Source organism: Poecilia reticulata, linkage group LG4 (genome assembly GCF_000633615.1).
Source record: "Poecilia reticulata strain Guanapo linkage group LG4, Guppy_female_1.0+MT, whole genome shotgun sequence".
Classification (NCBI taxonomy): domain Eukaryota; kingdom Metazoa; phylum Chordata; class Actinopteri; order Cyprinodontiformes; family Poeciliidae; genus Poecilia; species Poecilia reticulata.
The window spans coordinates 12,517,681-12,535,104 of NC_024334.1; the positions used below are offsets into that span (position 1 = coordinate 12,517,681).

At 39.3% G+C, this 17,424-nt stretch overlaps 1 protein-coding gene across 1 annotated transcript in view; it reads left to right on the top strand.

Annotated features, from left to right (window-relative positions):
* Nucleotides 1-17,424, top strand: part of nek7 (NIMA-related kinase 7) — a 79,938-nt gene that overhangs the window by 35,078 nt on the left and 27,436 nt on the right. The window contains exons 5-7 of the mRNA XM_008406560.2: nt 4,915-5,025; nt 11,370-11,478; nt 13,855-13,962. Coding sequence (XP_008404782.1) covers nt 4,915-5,025; nt 11,370-11,478; nt 13,855-13,962 — 328 coding nt within the window. The remainder of the gene's footprint in view (nt 1-4,914; nt 5,026-11,369; nt 11,479-13,854; nt 13,963-17,424) is intronic.

The window sequence follows — 17,424 nt, forward strand, 5'->3', positions numbered from 1 at the left end:
TGTGTGTGTGTGTGTGTGTATTCTCCCTTGGATGGTTATAAATGCAGGGGGCTGTTGTGCTCACAAATGGGAATATAAATGAGTATGCATGTGCGACTGTACAGTTTATTACTTTCTGTGTGTGTGTGTTTGTTAGTGTGTGTGTGTGTGTGTGTGTGTGTGTGTGTGTGTGGAAACAGAAGTATTACATCCCTCCAGGCTCCTATTGGCTCTTTTTTGAATGCCAGAACAATTGCCTTTTTTTCCTCAAATCTTTTTGAAATGTTTAAAGCCAAACAACAGCGCAGCAGCATGGAAATTTAACAGCGTCTCTCATGTGTCTCCCCCTTTCTTCCTCCTTGCTTTGCCTTTTCTTATTTTCCAGTGAAGTGGTTTTATTTGTTGAACTACTTTTAACACGTGTCAACTGGGCTGCTCTTAAATACTAATGAATAATCTAATGACAGTTTTAATATCTCTGGCTGTCTAAAAGATCCTACATGTCTGTCAGAAGTGCTTTTTCACATGTTGTGACACATGTTAGAATTCACATTATAATTTCTATACCAGTGATTCATTCTAATAGTTGTATTTATTAGAATGAATTCAATTGATTTAGTTGACCAGACTGGGCTTTTCCTATGACTTCCAGCTTACAGGAAACATGGAATCTACTAGACCATTATGAACATATGGATTCTCATCTTTTTAGGACGTGGATATGAGCTAACAAGTTTTGATTTTCCCCGAGAGGAAAAGAATTTTTTATACCTTTAAAAGAACATTAACAATTAGAGGACAGTGAAGGACAGAAAGTATTTGTTGCTTCTGTCTGACCTGCTAGAGCAGGGCTCCAGTGAAGTCACAAAAAGTCTTCAACTTTAAAATGAGCTTTTTTAAAAAATATATTTTCTTAATAAACCAGCAAACAATGCAACGTTCTGTAGCCCAACTTTAAAAAGTTTCACCAAAGCGAAACAGAAATCACTCCCATCTATCATTCATCATTGTCATTCTATCATTGCATCTAAAGTGTATTATTAGTAAATCTGTAAATCTTGAACTTCACACATCCTTAGAATTAAAAAAATCTAATAAAAAAAACAAAGCTATTAAAGAGCAATAAATACTCAGTAAGCACTCATGACAAAGCCTCATTTGAATATTTACTAAAATAAAAATGTATCTAGAATCTGGCAGCACTACATTATGTGTAAAAGGCAAAAAAGCAACACATTTGTGTCATTGAAACATTACATTAACGCTCCAGGAGGTGATGTGGACCAGTAAAAGGAGATGCAGCAGACAGAAAACTTTTCAGAGCTTTAGTCTGAGCCATAGATAATTGAAATGATTCTACTGGACAGCAGATCCATATTTCTGACCTCATAATAGGGGTCAGGGTTAAATGTCACCCTTTCAGATGGCATTTCTTCATATAATACATCTGCTGCATTTCTGTTTATTCCTCCCCATTATAACATTTCTTTCCCTCTGTGCTCTTCTATCCAGTTTTCCCCTCTGCTTGTTCCTGCCTCCTCTGTCTCTGCTGTTTTGGCCAGTTGCTCTGTTTTTGTATCCATCTCTCTCCGCTGTCTTTTCCCCTTGCCTCATTTCCTCTATTCAGAGCTTTTCATTCGCCTTTTTCATCCTGCAAGCTGATTGCTAGTGAATGTGGAAGTTATGCCTGGCCCCGCGTGCTGCCTAGCCAGCCTGATAATAAACGAGTGAATGTGAAAGAGACAGTCCTTCTGCCTTATCCTCCAGTAGACAGGCCAACAGCAGACACAGCTAAATCAGAATAATGAGAAGCGCACTGGCATGGGCCGACTGAATTGACACACACAGTCGCCTGTGATCGCATACACACACTTACACAGACATACTCAGTCATGGCCATCCAACAGTATGCCTATTTGTTTGTTTGTCTGTCTGTGTTTATGTCTGCTCATTCATCTGTGTTTTCTTGCCTTGGCATGGGGATTTCAACTTGAGAATCTCACTTTTCTCCTTTTGTCTAAATTCTCTCTGAGAGGGATGTTGCATGCAAAAAAAAAAAAGGGCTCCCCCTATTCAACACTGCTAATTTTTCTTACCCCGTTTGAAATCCCACAGCTGCACAGTCCTCTCTCACTTGTGATTATTGTGATGCCTGAATTGTCTCCTGACTAATGATCTCCACTAATCAATCAGCAGTGGAAGATTTAATAATGTTACAGACTGTAAGTATGTGTTTGTGAATGCGCATGTCTGGGGTTTGCATCTGATTAGATTATAGCAGGGGTTTACTGGAAAGACAGGAAACTGAGATGAACCAGCTACTTTCAGCCTTACTCAAACACAGCACTTTAAAAACCTCTTCCGTTTGCTTTTTATAGAATTCTTCATCTTACTGACTTTTATTATACGTTGAATTACAACATATAATTCTTCTTTGTCATTTTTTATAAGGCACATATCAAATGTTAGGGCCACAAATCCCATAAATATGGATCATAAAGAAACGTATATTAATCGGAATCGGGCTTTACATTATTTCTGTCTCAACTGCTTTTCTAAAAACAGCAGGGGCTTTCCATTCATTTTCACACTGTCTGATGGGCAATTTGTATGTAGGACGGGACAGAGTTATTCATTTCAATAAAACAAACTTGTTTCAGCAGAAATGCAGAAAAGGAGAGTTTATTATGAAATATGTTTGCTATAGGACAAATAGCTTGAGGAGGGAGTGAATAGCTGCATCACTAAGACAACAGCAGCTATAGCTTGTAAGCGCACAGTGTGTGTTTTGAATTTTCTGTTTGGACAAAATGATCTGCTAATAGCCACACTACCTGCTCTCATTTCATTCAACTGCTTAGCTTCTGCCGTGACACGTTTTTCTTGGTGTCTGAGCCAAGTGAATGGGAGCAAAATTTTTAAAACTAAAATAGAAGATACTTTTTCTTTATCTAAAACTGTGGTGAATTACAGGCACAATGGGTTGACAATACAGCACTTTTAAATCATTGAGTAGGGGCCCGGTTTGTTAGATCTCCAAACTTTTGCTCCTAGAGAACATCCTCCTCCTTAGATAAATCACAGTTTAAAGTTATTATTTATGTAATTTCAACCTGAAGAATTATTTATTGTATCTTTTGAGTGGACGTTGTGTTCTGCATCAAGGCCCAAGTTTTGTGTTAAAATCATTGACGCTATCAGTCTTCTGCTGCTGTTCCCTGTTGCCCTGTGCATGCTGGCTTCCTTTCACATTTTCTTCTGTTATTTTCATAGAAATGAATATTATTATACAAGTTTGAATTCAGTTGAAATGGAATAGTTGTAAAATGTTACATACGGTTGTTGCATGCATTCACTGAATTAAATTTCTGCATAACTTTTTTAATCTAACCTGTTTTTGCTTTACTTTATTGTCCTCTTTTATCTCCAAATGCAACTGAAACCAGCGTGGCTCATATTTGCGACCATGTACAATTTTACAGTACAATTGAATTTACTGGCACGTCTAGTTTTGTACCATCAGTTTGCATTAGTCTGTATTGTCTTCTTCTTTGAAACACATCACCAGCTCAACAAACGTATCACACAGTCTTGCATGATTAAGTAATTACACACGCTGTTGGGTCTCAGCCAGCATGTGTAATTACATAATCATGCAAGGCTCTATGTGATATTTCCCTATGAATGATTGTTGTATTGCAGTTGCGTCCCATCCATCATTTACATAAACATCTGCATGTTAACATATCTTTTCATTTCTCTGTATCTTTCGCCTGAGGTCTAAGTTGTGGAGGAGCAGTGGGTTGGGTGAGGAAGAGGTGGAGGAGGAGGAATGGGGTGGATGGGGGGGGGCTTGTCATCACTCTCTGGCTGTGCTACATTGTGGAGCCGTGCAGAACTGCCACTCTGAGCCAAAAATACATCTGGCAAGAAAGGACAAGGGAGGGAGAAAGGGAAGATGGAGACGTGAGGAAGAGACAGAGAGAGCGAATGAGGAAGAGGGTTGCAGAAGGATGCAGAGATGGAGTCTGAGAGTGTAGTGTAGCGTAGTGTACTCCACTGTGCTCTCCTTTTCCCCTCTTCTCGGCATCATCCAGAGCATGAACATTTCTTTAATCACAGCAGAGGAGGCTTAGCAGAGCCGAGCGGAGGACGCGTGTCACACCCCTCCGTCTGCTCACATCACGGCTCCAACTATCCACATATCAGCATCTCTCTGCTTTTCCCTTCCCCCTATCTCCAACTCAGCTTACCTTATCCCTCTCCCATTCTGTTTTCCATCCACGCCTTTGTTCTTCCTCCCTAGCTCTTCAACCTTGCCCTGTCTGCATTCCTTCTCCTCCTCCTTGTCACTGTGTCATTCGTGTCTTTTCCGTCAACGTTCCTCTTTTCCCCTCACGTGTCTCTTGCTCAGGATAGAAAGAAAGTTTTTGTTTACTACAGGGAATGCTGTTCCTGCCTTATTGACCAACCAGCAGGAGGGAATCTCCGCTAGAGATGAGCCAGGGACGCTAGCTTTTTCTTTTTTTTTTTTTTTTTTAAGACTGCCAGCCATGTCAGCCTGTCACGCTTGTGTGTGTTTTTGTGTGGCTATGTGTCTCACACACATTGGTTGTTGTCATCATAGACAGGGGTTTGTTGTGACATGTCATCCAGCTTTGTCACACTTGAGGACAAAACCTTCTCATTAGGTCCCCATGTACCAAATGTATTTTGTTTGCATGGTTTCAGCCATTTTTATTTTAATTGGTGGTGAGAGTACAGCGAGTTGCACAAAACACACACCTTTGCTGTGCATAACCTTGTTTTGAAGATTTTGTACCAGCTGAAAGAAGCTGGTGAAAGTGACCAAGGATGCCCACATGACAAATGTCACCATCATTTCTTCTGTCTGCTCTGACATGCTGACTTTTTTTCCCCTTTCCCCTCCAACAGCAATTGAATCATCCCAATGTGATAAAGTATCACGCATCTTTTATTGAGGACAATGAGCTGAACATAGTTCTGGAGCTAGCTGATGCCGGGGATCTCTCTCGTATGATCAAGGTAAGCAGCTCCAAGCTAGCAGAAATAACTGGTTGAAACACTGTGAACGTCCATCCTGTAGTTTATACTGTACTTTTGGAAAGGTTTTCTTAACTGTACAGTTTCTTGTTTTTATACCAGCAAAGGTTAATGTGTTGATTTTACAGATAAAACTTTGGAAATTGTGATGTTCCTTTTTATTCAGTACCCCTTCCCTGACGCCCCTAAATAAAATCAAGTGTTACCGATCACCTTCAGAAATGGTCGAAGTAGTAAGCTGAATCAAACTGTGTGTATGTTAAATAGATCTGCCTTAGAGGTTTGTTAGAGAACATCAGTGAGGAAATGGCATCTAGAAGAACAAGACACCCAGCAGACATTCAGAGGTGAAGTTGTGTTGATGTTTAGCACATATTCCAAGCTTTGGAAGTCTTAACTATTCACTCCTTCATCTGAAAACCTCAACAATATGGAACATCTGGAAACCTACAAAGACATGCTTGTCTTTGATCGGCATGCTGTGCAGGGAGATTATTCATCAGGGAAGCATCCAAGAGATCCCTGGTTACTCTGGAGGAGTTGCAGAGATTCAATGTTGAGCTGTGGGAGTTTATTGACAGGACAGATAATAGTCGAGCGCTCTATAAATTTGGCCTCATGGTAGAGAGTTGAGAATAAAACCATTGTTGAACCAGGAAAAGACTGATTATTAGAAATTTAACAATGCATGGACAGTGCACATGCTTACCAAACAAAATGTGTTCCATGTTTTACTTGTAAAAGAAAGTTGTTGAATCACTGACATTTTATTATTCATGTCAATTTGTAAAACTGGATTTTAATCATGTTTTGCCATGGAACCATGTTGGCTTTCCTTAATGAAGTGAACTAACTCTACTAAATCATTTTTGCTTGTGTAAATGACAAGTGGACATCCCAACCCAACTCTGTTTAGCACAAACTGGGAGTTTGTGTTAAAACTTGGAATATTGATGTTCACATATTCTCTCAATCCGATCTTACTGAACTTGAACGACATTACATTGAATAAATTCAGCCTTTGAATATGTGAAGATGGTAGAAATACATGTATAAAGACCTGGAGATGTAATTTTAATGAAAGGTACTTCTACAAAGTATTGAATTAAGGGTGCTGAATACAAATGCACTTCATAGATCTTAATTTTTTATAAAACTAAAATCGTGCAGTATTTTCTCAATTTTCACTATTTTGCTCTACTTTGCGTTGGTCTATGACATAACAGTCCAACAAAAATAATTAAAGCTGTGGTTGTAATTATGGGAAAATGTAAAAAGGTTTAAGGAGTATAAATACTTTAGCAAGACACTGTATATTTATCACTGTTATTAAACTTGGCGCTACATCAAAACATAGAGAGAAATCAAAACAATTACCACAATGAATATAACTTGCAATGCTGCTGTTGACTGCTTTCTTACACTGTTATTTTTGTATATAGATTTTTTTTCTTTAAATCTAAATTCTGAGGGTTGAGGCCAGATTTAAATTATACCCTGTTCGTCTCTTTATGACGCTCTTGTACAGCCTTGTGCACACACAAGCAGAAAGTGCCAGTGAATCGTTTGATAAATGAAGGCCTGACTGCAGAAGGCTTGTGGTTTGTGGTTATTTTATAGGGGTTTGACATCCTGGACACTGAGTCTTAATCATCCCTTCATACTGGAACAAACTAATATATAAGGCCTCCTGCAAGCTTCTTTCATCTCACTAGAATGTGTTTACATCTGCCAAGACCGTGAAAGAGACATTGTTAGAAATCTTGAGCTGTTAGTGGTAATAAAATTCAAGCCTCAGAGTGTAGGGGGTACTTGGAGGAATTTAAACTGAAATAATTGCTGTTAAGGGTGTATGTTGAAGTAGTAGCAATGTTTGTTTTTGTATCAGACCTACTAATTTTTTATTTAGGCTGGAGCTTCTTCTAATTCTTATCTGTACAATCAGGTTTAAGTAAAATAAAATTTGACCCCGAATCTCAGTGTGCTTGTTTTTATTCTAGGAATTGTCTTAATTTTTTTTAAGCAGAAGAAAAACTCGGGGTTATCCAGCATTAGTAGTGCTTTTTTTTTATCCACTGCTCATACTTTTTCTTTTTCTTCTTCTTTTTTTGAGTACGAGTTAGACCGACACCTCAGTTATCGTAAAAATCTGCCAGTAAAGCAAATTAGGAGTGTGTATGTAAAAAAGCCTGGTCTTCTGCTATGCATAAATGATGCTGCAGCGTTGTATCAGCACAGCTCGACAAGCTGTTTGCAGTCATACTCAGCAGATCCACATCTGCACAGTTCAACGTAGCAAATTAGGAGAGGCGAGGATTAGTGGTACAAGAGAGTGAACATGGCAGGCTTGGCACACACACACACACACACACACACACACACACACACACACACACACACACACACACACACACACACACACACACACACACACACAAGCACACGCACCTTACACATACATATAGTCTACTTTGTAAGCAGAGAAGATGCAGACACAAACATTGGAGGCACACATTCAAGCAAATGTTCTGAGTTGCATTTTACAAAGATGTTACATGGCAGGTAACATGGTGGTAGGATAACAAACCACTAAGTGTCACTGCTATCTTAGCTAAGCGTTCTCGGATGCTCAGAGCATTGGGGTTGTGTCATCAGCCTTATGTCTGCTGACAACACAAACTCTTAATATATATGCTACTTCTCTGCACCATTTGTCTTCTGCACCATTTTAATTGATTGTTTATTCCAGTCCAACAGTGGCAGGCCAGATGTTTTTGCCAGATTTCAGTTTCCCGTCCTTGGGCTGTGCAGTAAACACGTTCATACAACATCCCATATTTAAACAAAAAACAAAACTAGAAAAACATTGTAAAAAAAATTAAATTATGATTCTTTTTGATGTCTTTTCCTCAAGACTGTTACTTTTCTGTCTCTCTTAGACCATCTCAGGATTCGAATGATATCAGATGGTCCCTGATTTGCATGCACTTACAGAATATTGCATGTGCAGTGTTTGCTGTTAAAGGCATAGAAAAGAGGGTGTTGGTGGGTGTCTATGTGCTCCCCCATTGACATCAAACGGTCCTCTGATATGGAAATGGGGGGCAAAGAAAGAATGGCTCCTTACTGAGGCTTTGTTTGGATGTAGGCCAAGGTCTATTCCTCCCTTTCTGTATCCATCCGTCTATCTCTATTCCTCTCTTTATCACACCTTTGTCCATTTTTAGTTATCTCTCACCTTTTTATATTTCTGCTACTTCAGTTTTTGAAGTCTTTGTTGCCCCTCTGTTCTCGTTATAAACAGCGTCCAGCAAATCATCACCTAAATAATCAGGTACTTAAGAGCCTCTCACTGGAAGAGTGATGCAGTGACAAATATATATTCCAGCTTGTGTTGGGTGCAGGGATATTGTAATATCTTGGCGGATGCAGTGAGTTGAATCTCATCCCTTAAACATCCTCTTGCAGGGTTATTTAAGGAAACAAGTCACAGGGGATGTCAATGCAAGGATTGTTTGGGCTCAAATGGTGAACAAGAGATTTGGGGAATATGTTACATATTTTTACCACACAGTCCAAATTTAGCCACTCAGTTGCTTCTGGGTCCAAGTCCCCCATCACCATACAAGATCATGACTAAAACATCTACTTTAGAGAGCAATAAAGGTTGCTGTATTTATTTTATCCCTTAGACGTTTTTTATTTTTATTTTCTTACTTCTGCAGATTTGGATGTTTTGTACCTGAAATAGCCTCAACATTTCAACCAGAAGTAGTTTTTTTTGGGTGTGATCAGGGATCTTAATTTACATGAGTTACATCTCAAACGAGACAACTGGCCTTAACGAGGTTAGAAACACAAATAAATAGAATTTTAAAATTTTAAATGGAATGGGGTAATAAAAATTAACCATTTTTGAGAGCTAATTTTATAAATTTTTATGACTGTAATTCATGTGAATCCAGTAATAATTGATAAATTTGTCACGGTTTACATACAAATAAAATGGTTTGTTTACAGGTAATAAATGAACGATAACGTTTCAATTCCAGGGATGATTTGAAATCTGGAGATGAATGTTACGAGATTAAATGCTAAAACTGAGCCTTGGTTTAAATTTATAGAAATTCCAAAAAATATAGTTGAGATGCATGACTTTCTTTTCACAAGAAATTAAAAGATTATTTTAAACCTGTCAGGTGTATAAATAATTTTGGGCCTGACTATGAAGGTGGCTGATTTGTTACGTCATTTCAGTTTATCTATAGTCCAGGTGAGGCTAAAAACCCCAGGACACTATACCAACTGTCAGGCATGGGGGTGGTAACATCATGCTGAGGGTCTGTTTCACTAGTGTTACTGGTCATTGCACAAAGTGGAGTAATGAAAAAACTGCCAGATCAGCGATAATTTGGTTGAAATTTAAAGCCACGTGTGTGTCCCATAAAGATATTGACCGCAAAGATGCATTGAAAAACAGTTTTCAGCTCGTGGGACGGCTCTGAACCTCAGCCCTATTGAAACTACATGGGTTGTGTTTTTAAACTGGGTCTGTTCTAGAAAACCTGCCACTTTAAATGAACTCTACCGATTATTATGTGGAGAGGAATCAAGGCACTTGTCAGAAGCCAGAAGCAGGTTGTGGTGGCTTCAAAACATGTGAACTTCTACATGTACATTTTTAGTTTTATGCATCTGGGAATTAGATCCACAAACCCTTTTTGCACCAAATGTCTTGTTTTTATTAATAATTGGTTGACATTCATTATACCCATAATGTAAAAATAAAAACTAAAATATACAGTAGTTTGACTGTTACAGGGCGTGCTGGTCTTTATCAGCTAATTCTGAAATCGATTCCTACATTTGAACAGGTGTATACAGCTTTACTTATTTGCAGTGCAAGCATAATGTGTATCAGAGAAACAAACTGGATGGCTCATAAATTACTTTAGGAATAAATCTTCCTGTATTACCAAGACATAAAAAAAACCACACAGAAGCAACTTTTCTGCCTGTGATTGATTATGCTGTGATCTATTCTTCTTGCATGCAGCTCCCTTATTTGGAGCCTTGATTTAGTGTGCCATGCAACTCTTATTACAAATGCAAACGTTGCATTATTTATGATTTGGTGAGGTGGACATCATTGACCACTTGCGGACAAAAGCTGTGGTATATTTTTGCCTGTAAAGCAGTCCTGGGTAAACTCCCAGCTTGCCTCTGTTTCCCCCTCCGTCTCAGGTCGGATTTTTAGCAGCCACGCTTCTTAAACTAGTTGCCTCTTTTTAACGTACCAAGGGTATTGATTGATCTCAGGGAAGGCTGCTTTTTCATACTGTGCACCTTGAACATAGAATAATTTGCTCAGAGATCCCAAATTATGCACCTTTATGTGCTTTGAGAATTTTCTCTTTTGTATAAAAAGTACAGTTGTTAATGATAAATGGAAATTTAATAAAGTATTTTTATAGCGCATGCAGAATCCTCCCCTCGTTGCATTTTAATGTGCTTGGAGGTTTTAAATTTTTTGCTTTAGGTCTCTGTTGTGCAACGAAATTCTTCATGCAACTTGGACTTCCTGGTGAAATGTATCCTGTCCAGAGTTTTAAGACATTTATTTCTGTTTTGGTAAAAGTTGGCTAAATACTCCAAGTGCATTCCTCGTGTGCACAGCTCTCATCTAACCTGGTCTACTTCCAGGCTTTTCTTTCCTGGAGCCTGAAGGACACACCATTAAATTGTGATCATAGAACTTGATACATTTTTATGGCCTGCATTGCTGCACAGCTGCCCAAGTAGGAGTTCCAAGAACCAGTTAATTCATTTAGTCATAGTTGATCAGTTTGCCTTCGTGTCATCACTTTGCTTTTGTTTTTCAGCTGAACCACAGTGTTGATAATCAAGAACAACTCCTTCCAAATAGTAAGACGTGCATAAACTCTGAAAACAGGAGGAACCGTTCTGCCACTGTGGGCTGAGCGCAACAAGAGTCCTGTGTGCCAGATGGTGGAGTTTAAGAAGGCACCACAAATTTCTTTTTCTTTGCTCCGGAGAATGCATGTGCTTTCCATTGTACGCTGCAGAGAAAATGAGACAGAACTTGGATATGCAAGGGACAGACGATAGCCTGGTCTGGCTTGCATTAGGAGTGGAGTCAGTGTGTGGGGAAGGATACTCTACAAACACATAAAATCTTACATGCCAACCTAGTAACTCTATCCTTTGTACTTTTTTCCGATTTGTAGTAAAATCTTTTGTTTGTCTGTTGCCCCTGCTGCATTTTAATGTAACCTTGGCTCTTTGTTTTTGTTTTCCTGCTCCAGCACTTTAAGAAGCAGAGGAGGCTCATCCCAGAGAGAACGGTGTGGAAGTACTTCGTCCAGCTCTGCAGTGCGCTTGAACACATGCACTCCCGAAGAGTCATGCACAGAGGTAGCGTTGCTCTACACATACATGCTTCAGTTCTTCTTAATAGTGAATTTTCTGATGGGTCAGGGTGTTGTTCTGTACTTCCATTATTGTAATAAAACAGTTTGTGTTTATCTTTTATAAGTGCTACTCATTTGGCACCATCACCGTTTAATATCCTTACAGATTCTCTTATTTCATACTCAGTATATGTTTTGTACCATAAATTATAAATCAAATGAATCTCACAGCAATGCCTATATCGAATAATGTCAAGAAAAGGAAACTGAATTGAGTTACTGAGTGAAAACTTCCTGAGCACAAAGCTAGGTGACTAGTGTTGGCTCTGATTGGCTGATTCTGAATGAGCAGAGTAATTCTGCAGAACACAGAGGCAGAGGTGATTATTTTTCAGAGATTATCTGCCTTATGTCAGGACATAGTGAAAGTTTTAATACATATGTAAAATCTTGTGTTTGTTTAAATTGCATGCTGCAGCTTCAAGCAGACATTCGGTGTGAGAGCTCACTGCTGAGCGGAGGTTGAACGGCGCTACATCTGTGACGTATTACTACCAGTAGTGGCGGCTCAACAACGAGAGCAAACCAGTGTCTTCTACCACCAGCCCATTGACTTAAATAATTTTTTGGGTTATTTGTTTAGCTTTCTGGCCATCATGCTAATCCGGGTGAGTGTTGGTAGTTATGCACTACTTTACCTGCTTTACCTACTATCTGGACGCTCTGGATGTCCTTTTGTTACTGTGTTGAGCCTCCATGTAGCCAAACTCCATCAAGTGCTTGTTTTTTAAATCCCATATTAGACTTGTGCTGATGCATTATGACGTCCTTTCCCCCTGAGGTAATTTTCCATCGCAACATGCTAACTTCCCCATTCACTCTGAGCGTTGAAGTTCTACATGGCGTCGCTTAGGATTTGTTGCTGCACGCTTGCGCAGTGTGAAGGAAAGAGGAGACCAGCTCCACATGCAGGTTGTGAAGTGAGATACAGGTGATCGGTTTGTGTGTTTGGCAACAAGAGACAGTGATCGGCGATCACCGATCATGCATTTTTTTGTGGAAATCGGCCAATTATCATGATATACCATTATCATCGATCGGTTGCCGATCGATTGGCACACCTCTAATGTAAAATATTATCTGATGTTTTGTAAATCAAAAGTAATCTGCAAGCTCCTCATGGTCTGAAGTGAAAATGTGGTAATGGTTTTATCAGGCATCGTAATCTCCAGTTTCACATGCCGACTGGGTCAAGTGGAGTTGGGAGGCATTGTCGGTGAAAACAGAATGTTTTCTACACTTTGTTCCTCAACAGACAGAGGCTGAAATCTCCAAAAGATAAAAGAGAGGAACCTGTTATTTTTCCATACTTCCAAAGTTAATTTGTTTTTTCCTTTCTTTCTTTATTTGTTTTAGTTTCTTTGTCAGTTCCATTCTTTTTCTTAGTTTTTTTTCTTTCTGACTTATTTGCTTCTGTCTTTTTTTCTTTCTTTCTGACTGATCTCAGGACGTTTTCTTCTTGTATAACTGTTATTCCTCACAATTCGTTTTCAGACACACCACAGGTAGTGAAAATGGCTGACTATCCGTTATGACGTCATCCACATTAAGAAGTGTTGCTGTCAGTGCTTCTTAGCGGCGTTCATGTATTTTGCCTTCTCTACTAGGAAAAGGATTGTTTCTTTGAGTTTTCAACCAGTTGGTCATTGTTCAGGACCAATCAAGTTGCAAATTATTCTGGTCACAGGTCGATTTTATTTTTTATTCTACCTCCCACCCCCGAGTACCATGATGAGAAGAAAACTACTTAAGCAAACTATTACCAGAAAGTGAAACAATTGTTTACCCGATCTTTTATCTTGGTGAAAAGCGAATTTGAAAGTCAAACAGTAATAATAAATCTCTGTTATCTGCTCCAGCACCTTGACTGGCTTAAAGTCTAGCTGTTAACAAGCACATCATCTAAAAAAGTGCTCTGTTTATGAGGTCTCATTCTGGATTCATGTGCACAGATTGCTGCTCGTTCAGAGACCCTCTCAGTTACAGGTGATGTATTTCCATTAATGCTGACTTTGATTAGGACACAGGGACACAAATGAACCCCGAGCTCTGAGCTCTAACAGCCACTTAGCAGAGACGGCCTATTCAAAAGCTGCTTACAATTATACGGGAGCTGTAAATTTCAAAGGCTTCGGCAGGTCACATTACCATTACTTCAGAAAACAGCTTGCTAACGCCCACATTAACCGGAATGATATTTTAATGTCTCTTATTCAGGTGCCTGTTTTGTGTGCTGACCAAAAAACAAAAACAAAACGGTTGCCAAATCAAATTGGGCTATTTTTCTGAATTTATTTTCTTTGTGATTTTCTTTTCTCAGATATCAAGCCAGCCAATGTGTTCATCACAGCTACTGGTGTGGTTAAACTGGGAGACTTGGGACTGGGACGATTCTTCAGCTCCAAAACAACTGCTGCTCACTCTCTTGGTAAGTCACAACAATCTACACATAAATATACATGCTGAGCTCCTAATACACCAGCGTTTCATTAGGCGTGTGCGTCTGGTGTCATGTAGTCGTCGAGCCTTCTCAGCGCTTAGTCCTGCTCCGCCATAGGCCACTTAGCTGCTTCCTGTTGGCTTGACCTTTAACCCTGACGCCGTTAAGGACTGAGGCTGGAGTCACACAGGTCTTACTTAAACCGGGTGCAATAAAACAAGCTAGCCTGCTCTACAATCATGGCTATTGTTCATGTTGATGGACCGGTTAGTCACTGGTAGGAAATAACATCATGCAACACCCTATTTTTCCTTCAAGGAAGTGAAAGTTGCTGCACAAAATCCTCAAATAAATTAGGGTGCGGACACAGTAAAAAAAGTGGGCAAAATCCCGTTTTACCCGTTTTCTCCTCACACTTCGGTTTTAATCTGGGACTCAGAACTGGTTACAGTTAATTTAATTTTGGTCTAGTTTTGTGTTTTCTTTGTGTGCTTGGTTTTAATACAGCTGCATTTCAGTTAAACATATCAACAATTTATGAAGAAATAAAACTGTTTACAGCACGACAATATATTTCTTATGTTTGTTTTTGTTAATTTTGATGACTGTGGATTGCAGGGAATAAAACCCCAAATTTTATTTCTCCAAAAATGTCAATTTTGCATAAGACTAATAAAAATGTTTTTGGTGAGTCAACGGCAGTCACTGAATTAGTTCCAGCTACAGCATCTTCATAAAGCTTGTCAGCAAGAAGGAAGCAGGAATCGCTTTAGAATTTTCTGGTAGATTTCAGCTCTGGATTTGGACTTAAGATTATCCAAACTCAACCAAAATCACCTTCGTTAGTCAGTGTGCTTTATCAGGAGGTGACAGTCCTTTGCCCAGGTAAATAAGGAAGACCTAAGGACATCGACTGCAGAAGTTGCAGTCGATGTCCTGAGATCTCTGACTTACTGTTGGAGCTCAGACTCTTCTGCGTTGAGTGTTGTATTGATTTATTGAAGTCCAGGGCCAAACCCAGTTATATTAGCTTTGTCTTGGAGTTAAAAGCCAAATCTGGGAACAACAGTACATTTCAATTGAACTCATTCTAGTTCCAAGGTGAAAAACCAGTGGAATTTACAGTATTCATCAACCATTCATCTATCGTCTTCACACATTTATTCTTACAGGGTCACGGGAGTCCGTCTCCAGCGGACTATCGATGTTTTTCTAATTACTAACGGCAGTACAAGCCACTGATGCCTAGGCAAGGTGAAAAACTGAACTGATCAAACAAAAGACTCTTCAATTTGAAGCTGCTAAAATTAGTTCCACAACCTCTAGATTTATGGTGTGTACTTGACTTTTTGCACAGTGTTCAAGCCTTATGACTTAGTTTTCTTTACCAAATAAGAACGTGGAGTAACATGTAATAAATTGTTTATCTCTGCCTGTATTAACCAGATTTTAACATCTGGAAGGAAGCAAATGTTTGCTTATGCAGAAAGAAACTCCATCCATCATTAAAATTCATTTGATATTTGTAGGACAGCATGATCTTAAATGGGACATGGCGTTGACATGTATGTTTTTATAGGCTTGTGGTGCCAACTGTTGGAGAATGTGGTCTCGATGGTCAGGACTTGTTCTTGTCTGTCTCAGAGATGTCCTGTTGGGATCTGGGAAGTCAGAGGTTGGCCCAAGTCAACACCTTAAGCTCTGTCATGTTTCTCCAGCTCATACTCAGGATGGTTTTTTCGTCAGTGCTGTCAGAAAGTTATTTTACCATGACAAGGTGTGCTGGTTCTGCTGCACTGTTTAGTTAGAACTAAAAAGTCTTATGGATGTTAAAACCCAAGGTTCCCAGAAGAGTATTGCATTGCAAAAGTAGATGTTGTTGCCACATATTTGAACATAATGGTTTCTACAGTTTAAACTTGAAAATGCTTCCCTCAGAATATGGAAGTTGTGTGGTGAAATATGTACGTTTGCACACATTACTTTAAGCAAATTCCAGTGTAAAAAATGTCATTGCCTCATGACAGTCTTTCTAAGAATATAATCTAGTTGTGATAACTATAAGACATAAGAAATATTCTGTAATGTACACTTTAATCTTTGCTCCTGCAGAGTCTGGGAAGATGTGAAGTATTTTCTTTTAGATTTGGAGAAGTATCAAAGAGACAAAAAAAAAAGAACTACTATTCTCTACCTCACTGTCTGATATACCCACATTTTAAATTTAGTTGTGAAACCTATAATTACTGACATTATGTATATAAATACTTTTTAAGTTCATCAGACACACACCGGAAAAAGCAGATGATTATTGAGATTCACATATAATTTCCAGTCTCGGCTCCAGAGTGCCAGACTTCAGACAGTATTAAAATGTCAGAAAACAATGTAAAATCTGGTAGATATCAGTGTCGACACTTGGAGTTCTATCAGCTGTGCTGTTACCCAGCATCCCTCTGGACATTTCTGCAACTTCATACACTGGAAAACTCAGTAAAACAAATTCCACAGACAACTGGGATGCCATTCACACCGTGTCTCCTCCCATGTCGAACTGTTATTACCTCAAACTGTGTGCTATTCTCAGCCCCCAGTGCTACCGCAGCTCAGACTTTGAGAACGTGTTAGTCACATGACCAGCTAAAACAGAAGCTCTATCAACCAAACATCTTGCAGTGCCAGAAGAGAAGATTGAAAATGTGTGTGATTGCTCATTAAAAGCTGAGTCCACAGCACCCTCTTTAGGCTGATGGAGGACAGGCAGCCCCACCTGAAGTGTGGTCAAGGTGATCATTCAGTCTGAATCAGTCTAGATTGATTGATTTTTATTTAATTTTTTTTGTAGTGCAGGTTTTTGCACTCAACATGGTAACTGTTAATGCTTATGTATTTTTTTTTGTATAGAATCAAAAAAGCATTGCTTTTTAAAACTTAAACCACTTAAAAATCAATAAACCGTTGATTCCCCCCCCCAGTAACAACAGTTTTGATACTGTTGGGTTCATTTGCATGTTTCCCACAGACAAGGCTTGAAGCATCAGGAGGAGTTTGTCAGTTTTTCCCGCTGATTTCCACTGTCTCTCTGTTTTAGACCAATACGCAAAAAAGAAAAAAAAACAAAACATTCAATTTATGTGTAAATGTATTTACCAAATCCAGATATCTGTGGACGTTCTTGGACTGGAAAAAGCTGATAATGTCTGTAGGTTACCATGACCTATCGACACAAGAGACTCAGGGCGCTTCATCCCCCCCCCACCTCCTCCTCCGCCTGGCTTTCCCCTTGACATTTCTCACTGTGTGTTTCAAACAGCAGATCTTCTCTGTCTCTCTCTGTCACCTCACCTTCTCTCCTGCTGCTGTTTCTGTGCCTTGCTTGTTGTCACTTCTCCTTCCCGCTGTCCCTCCCTCTGGTGCTTTGACTTTTAGTCAGGGAAAGATGACGGCGTA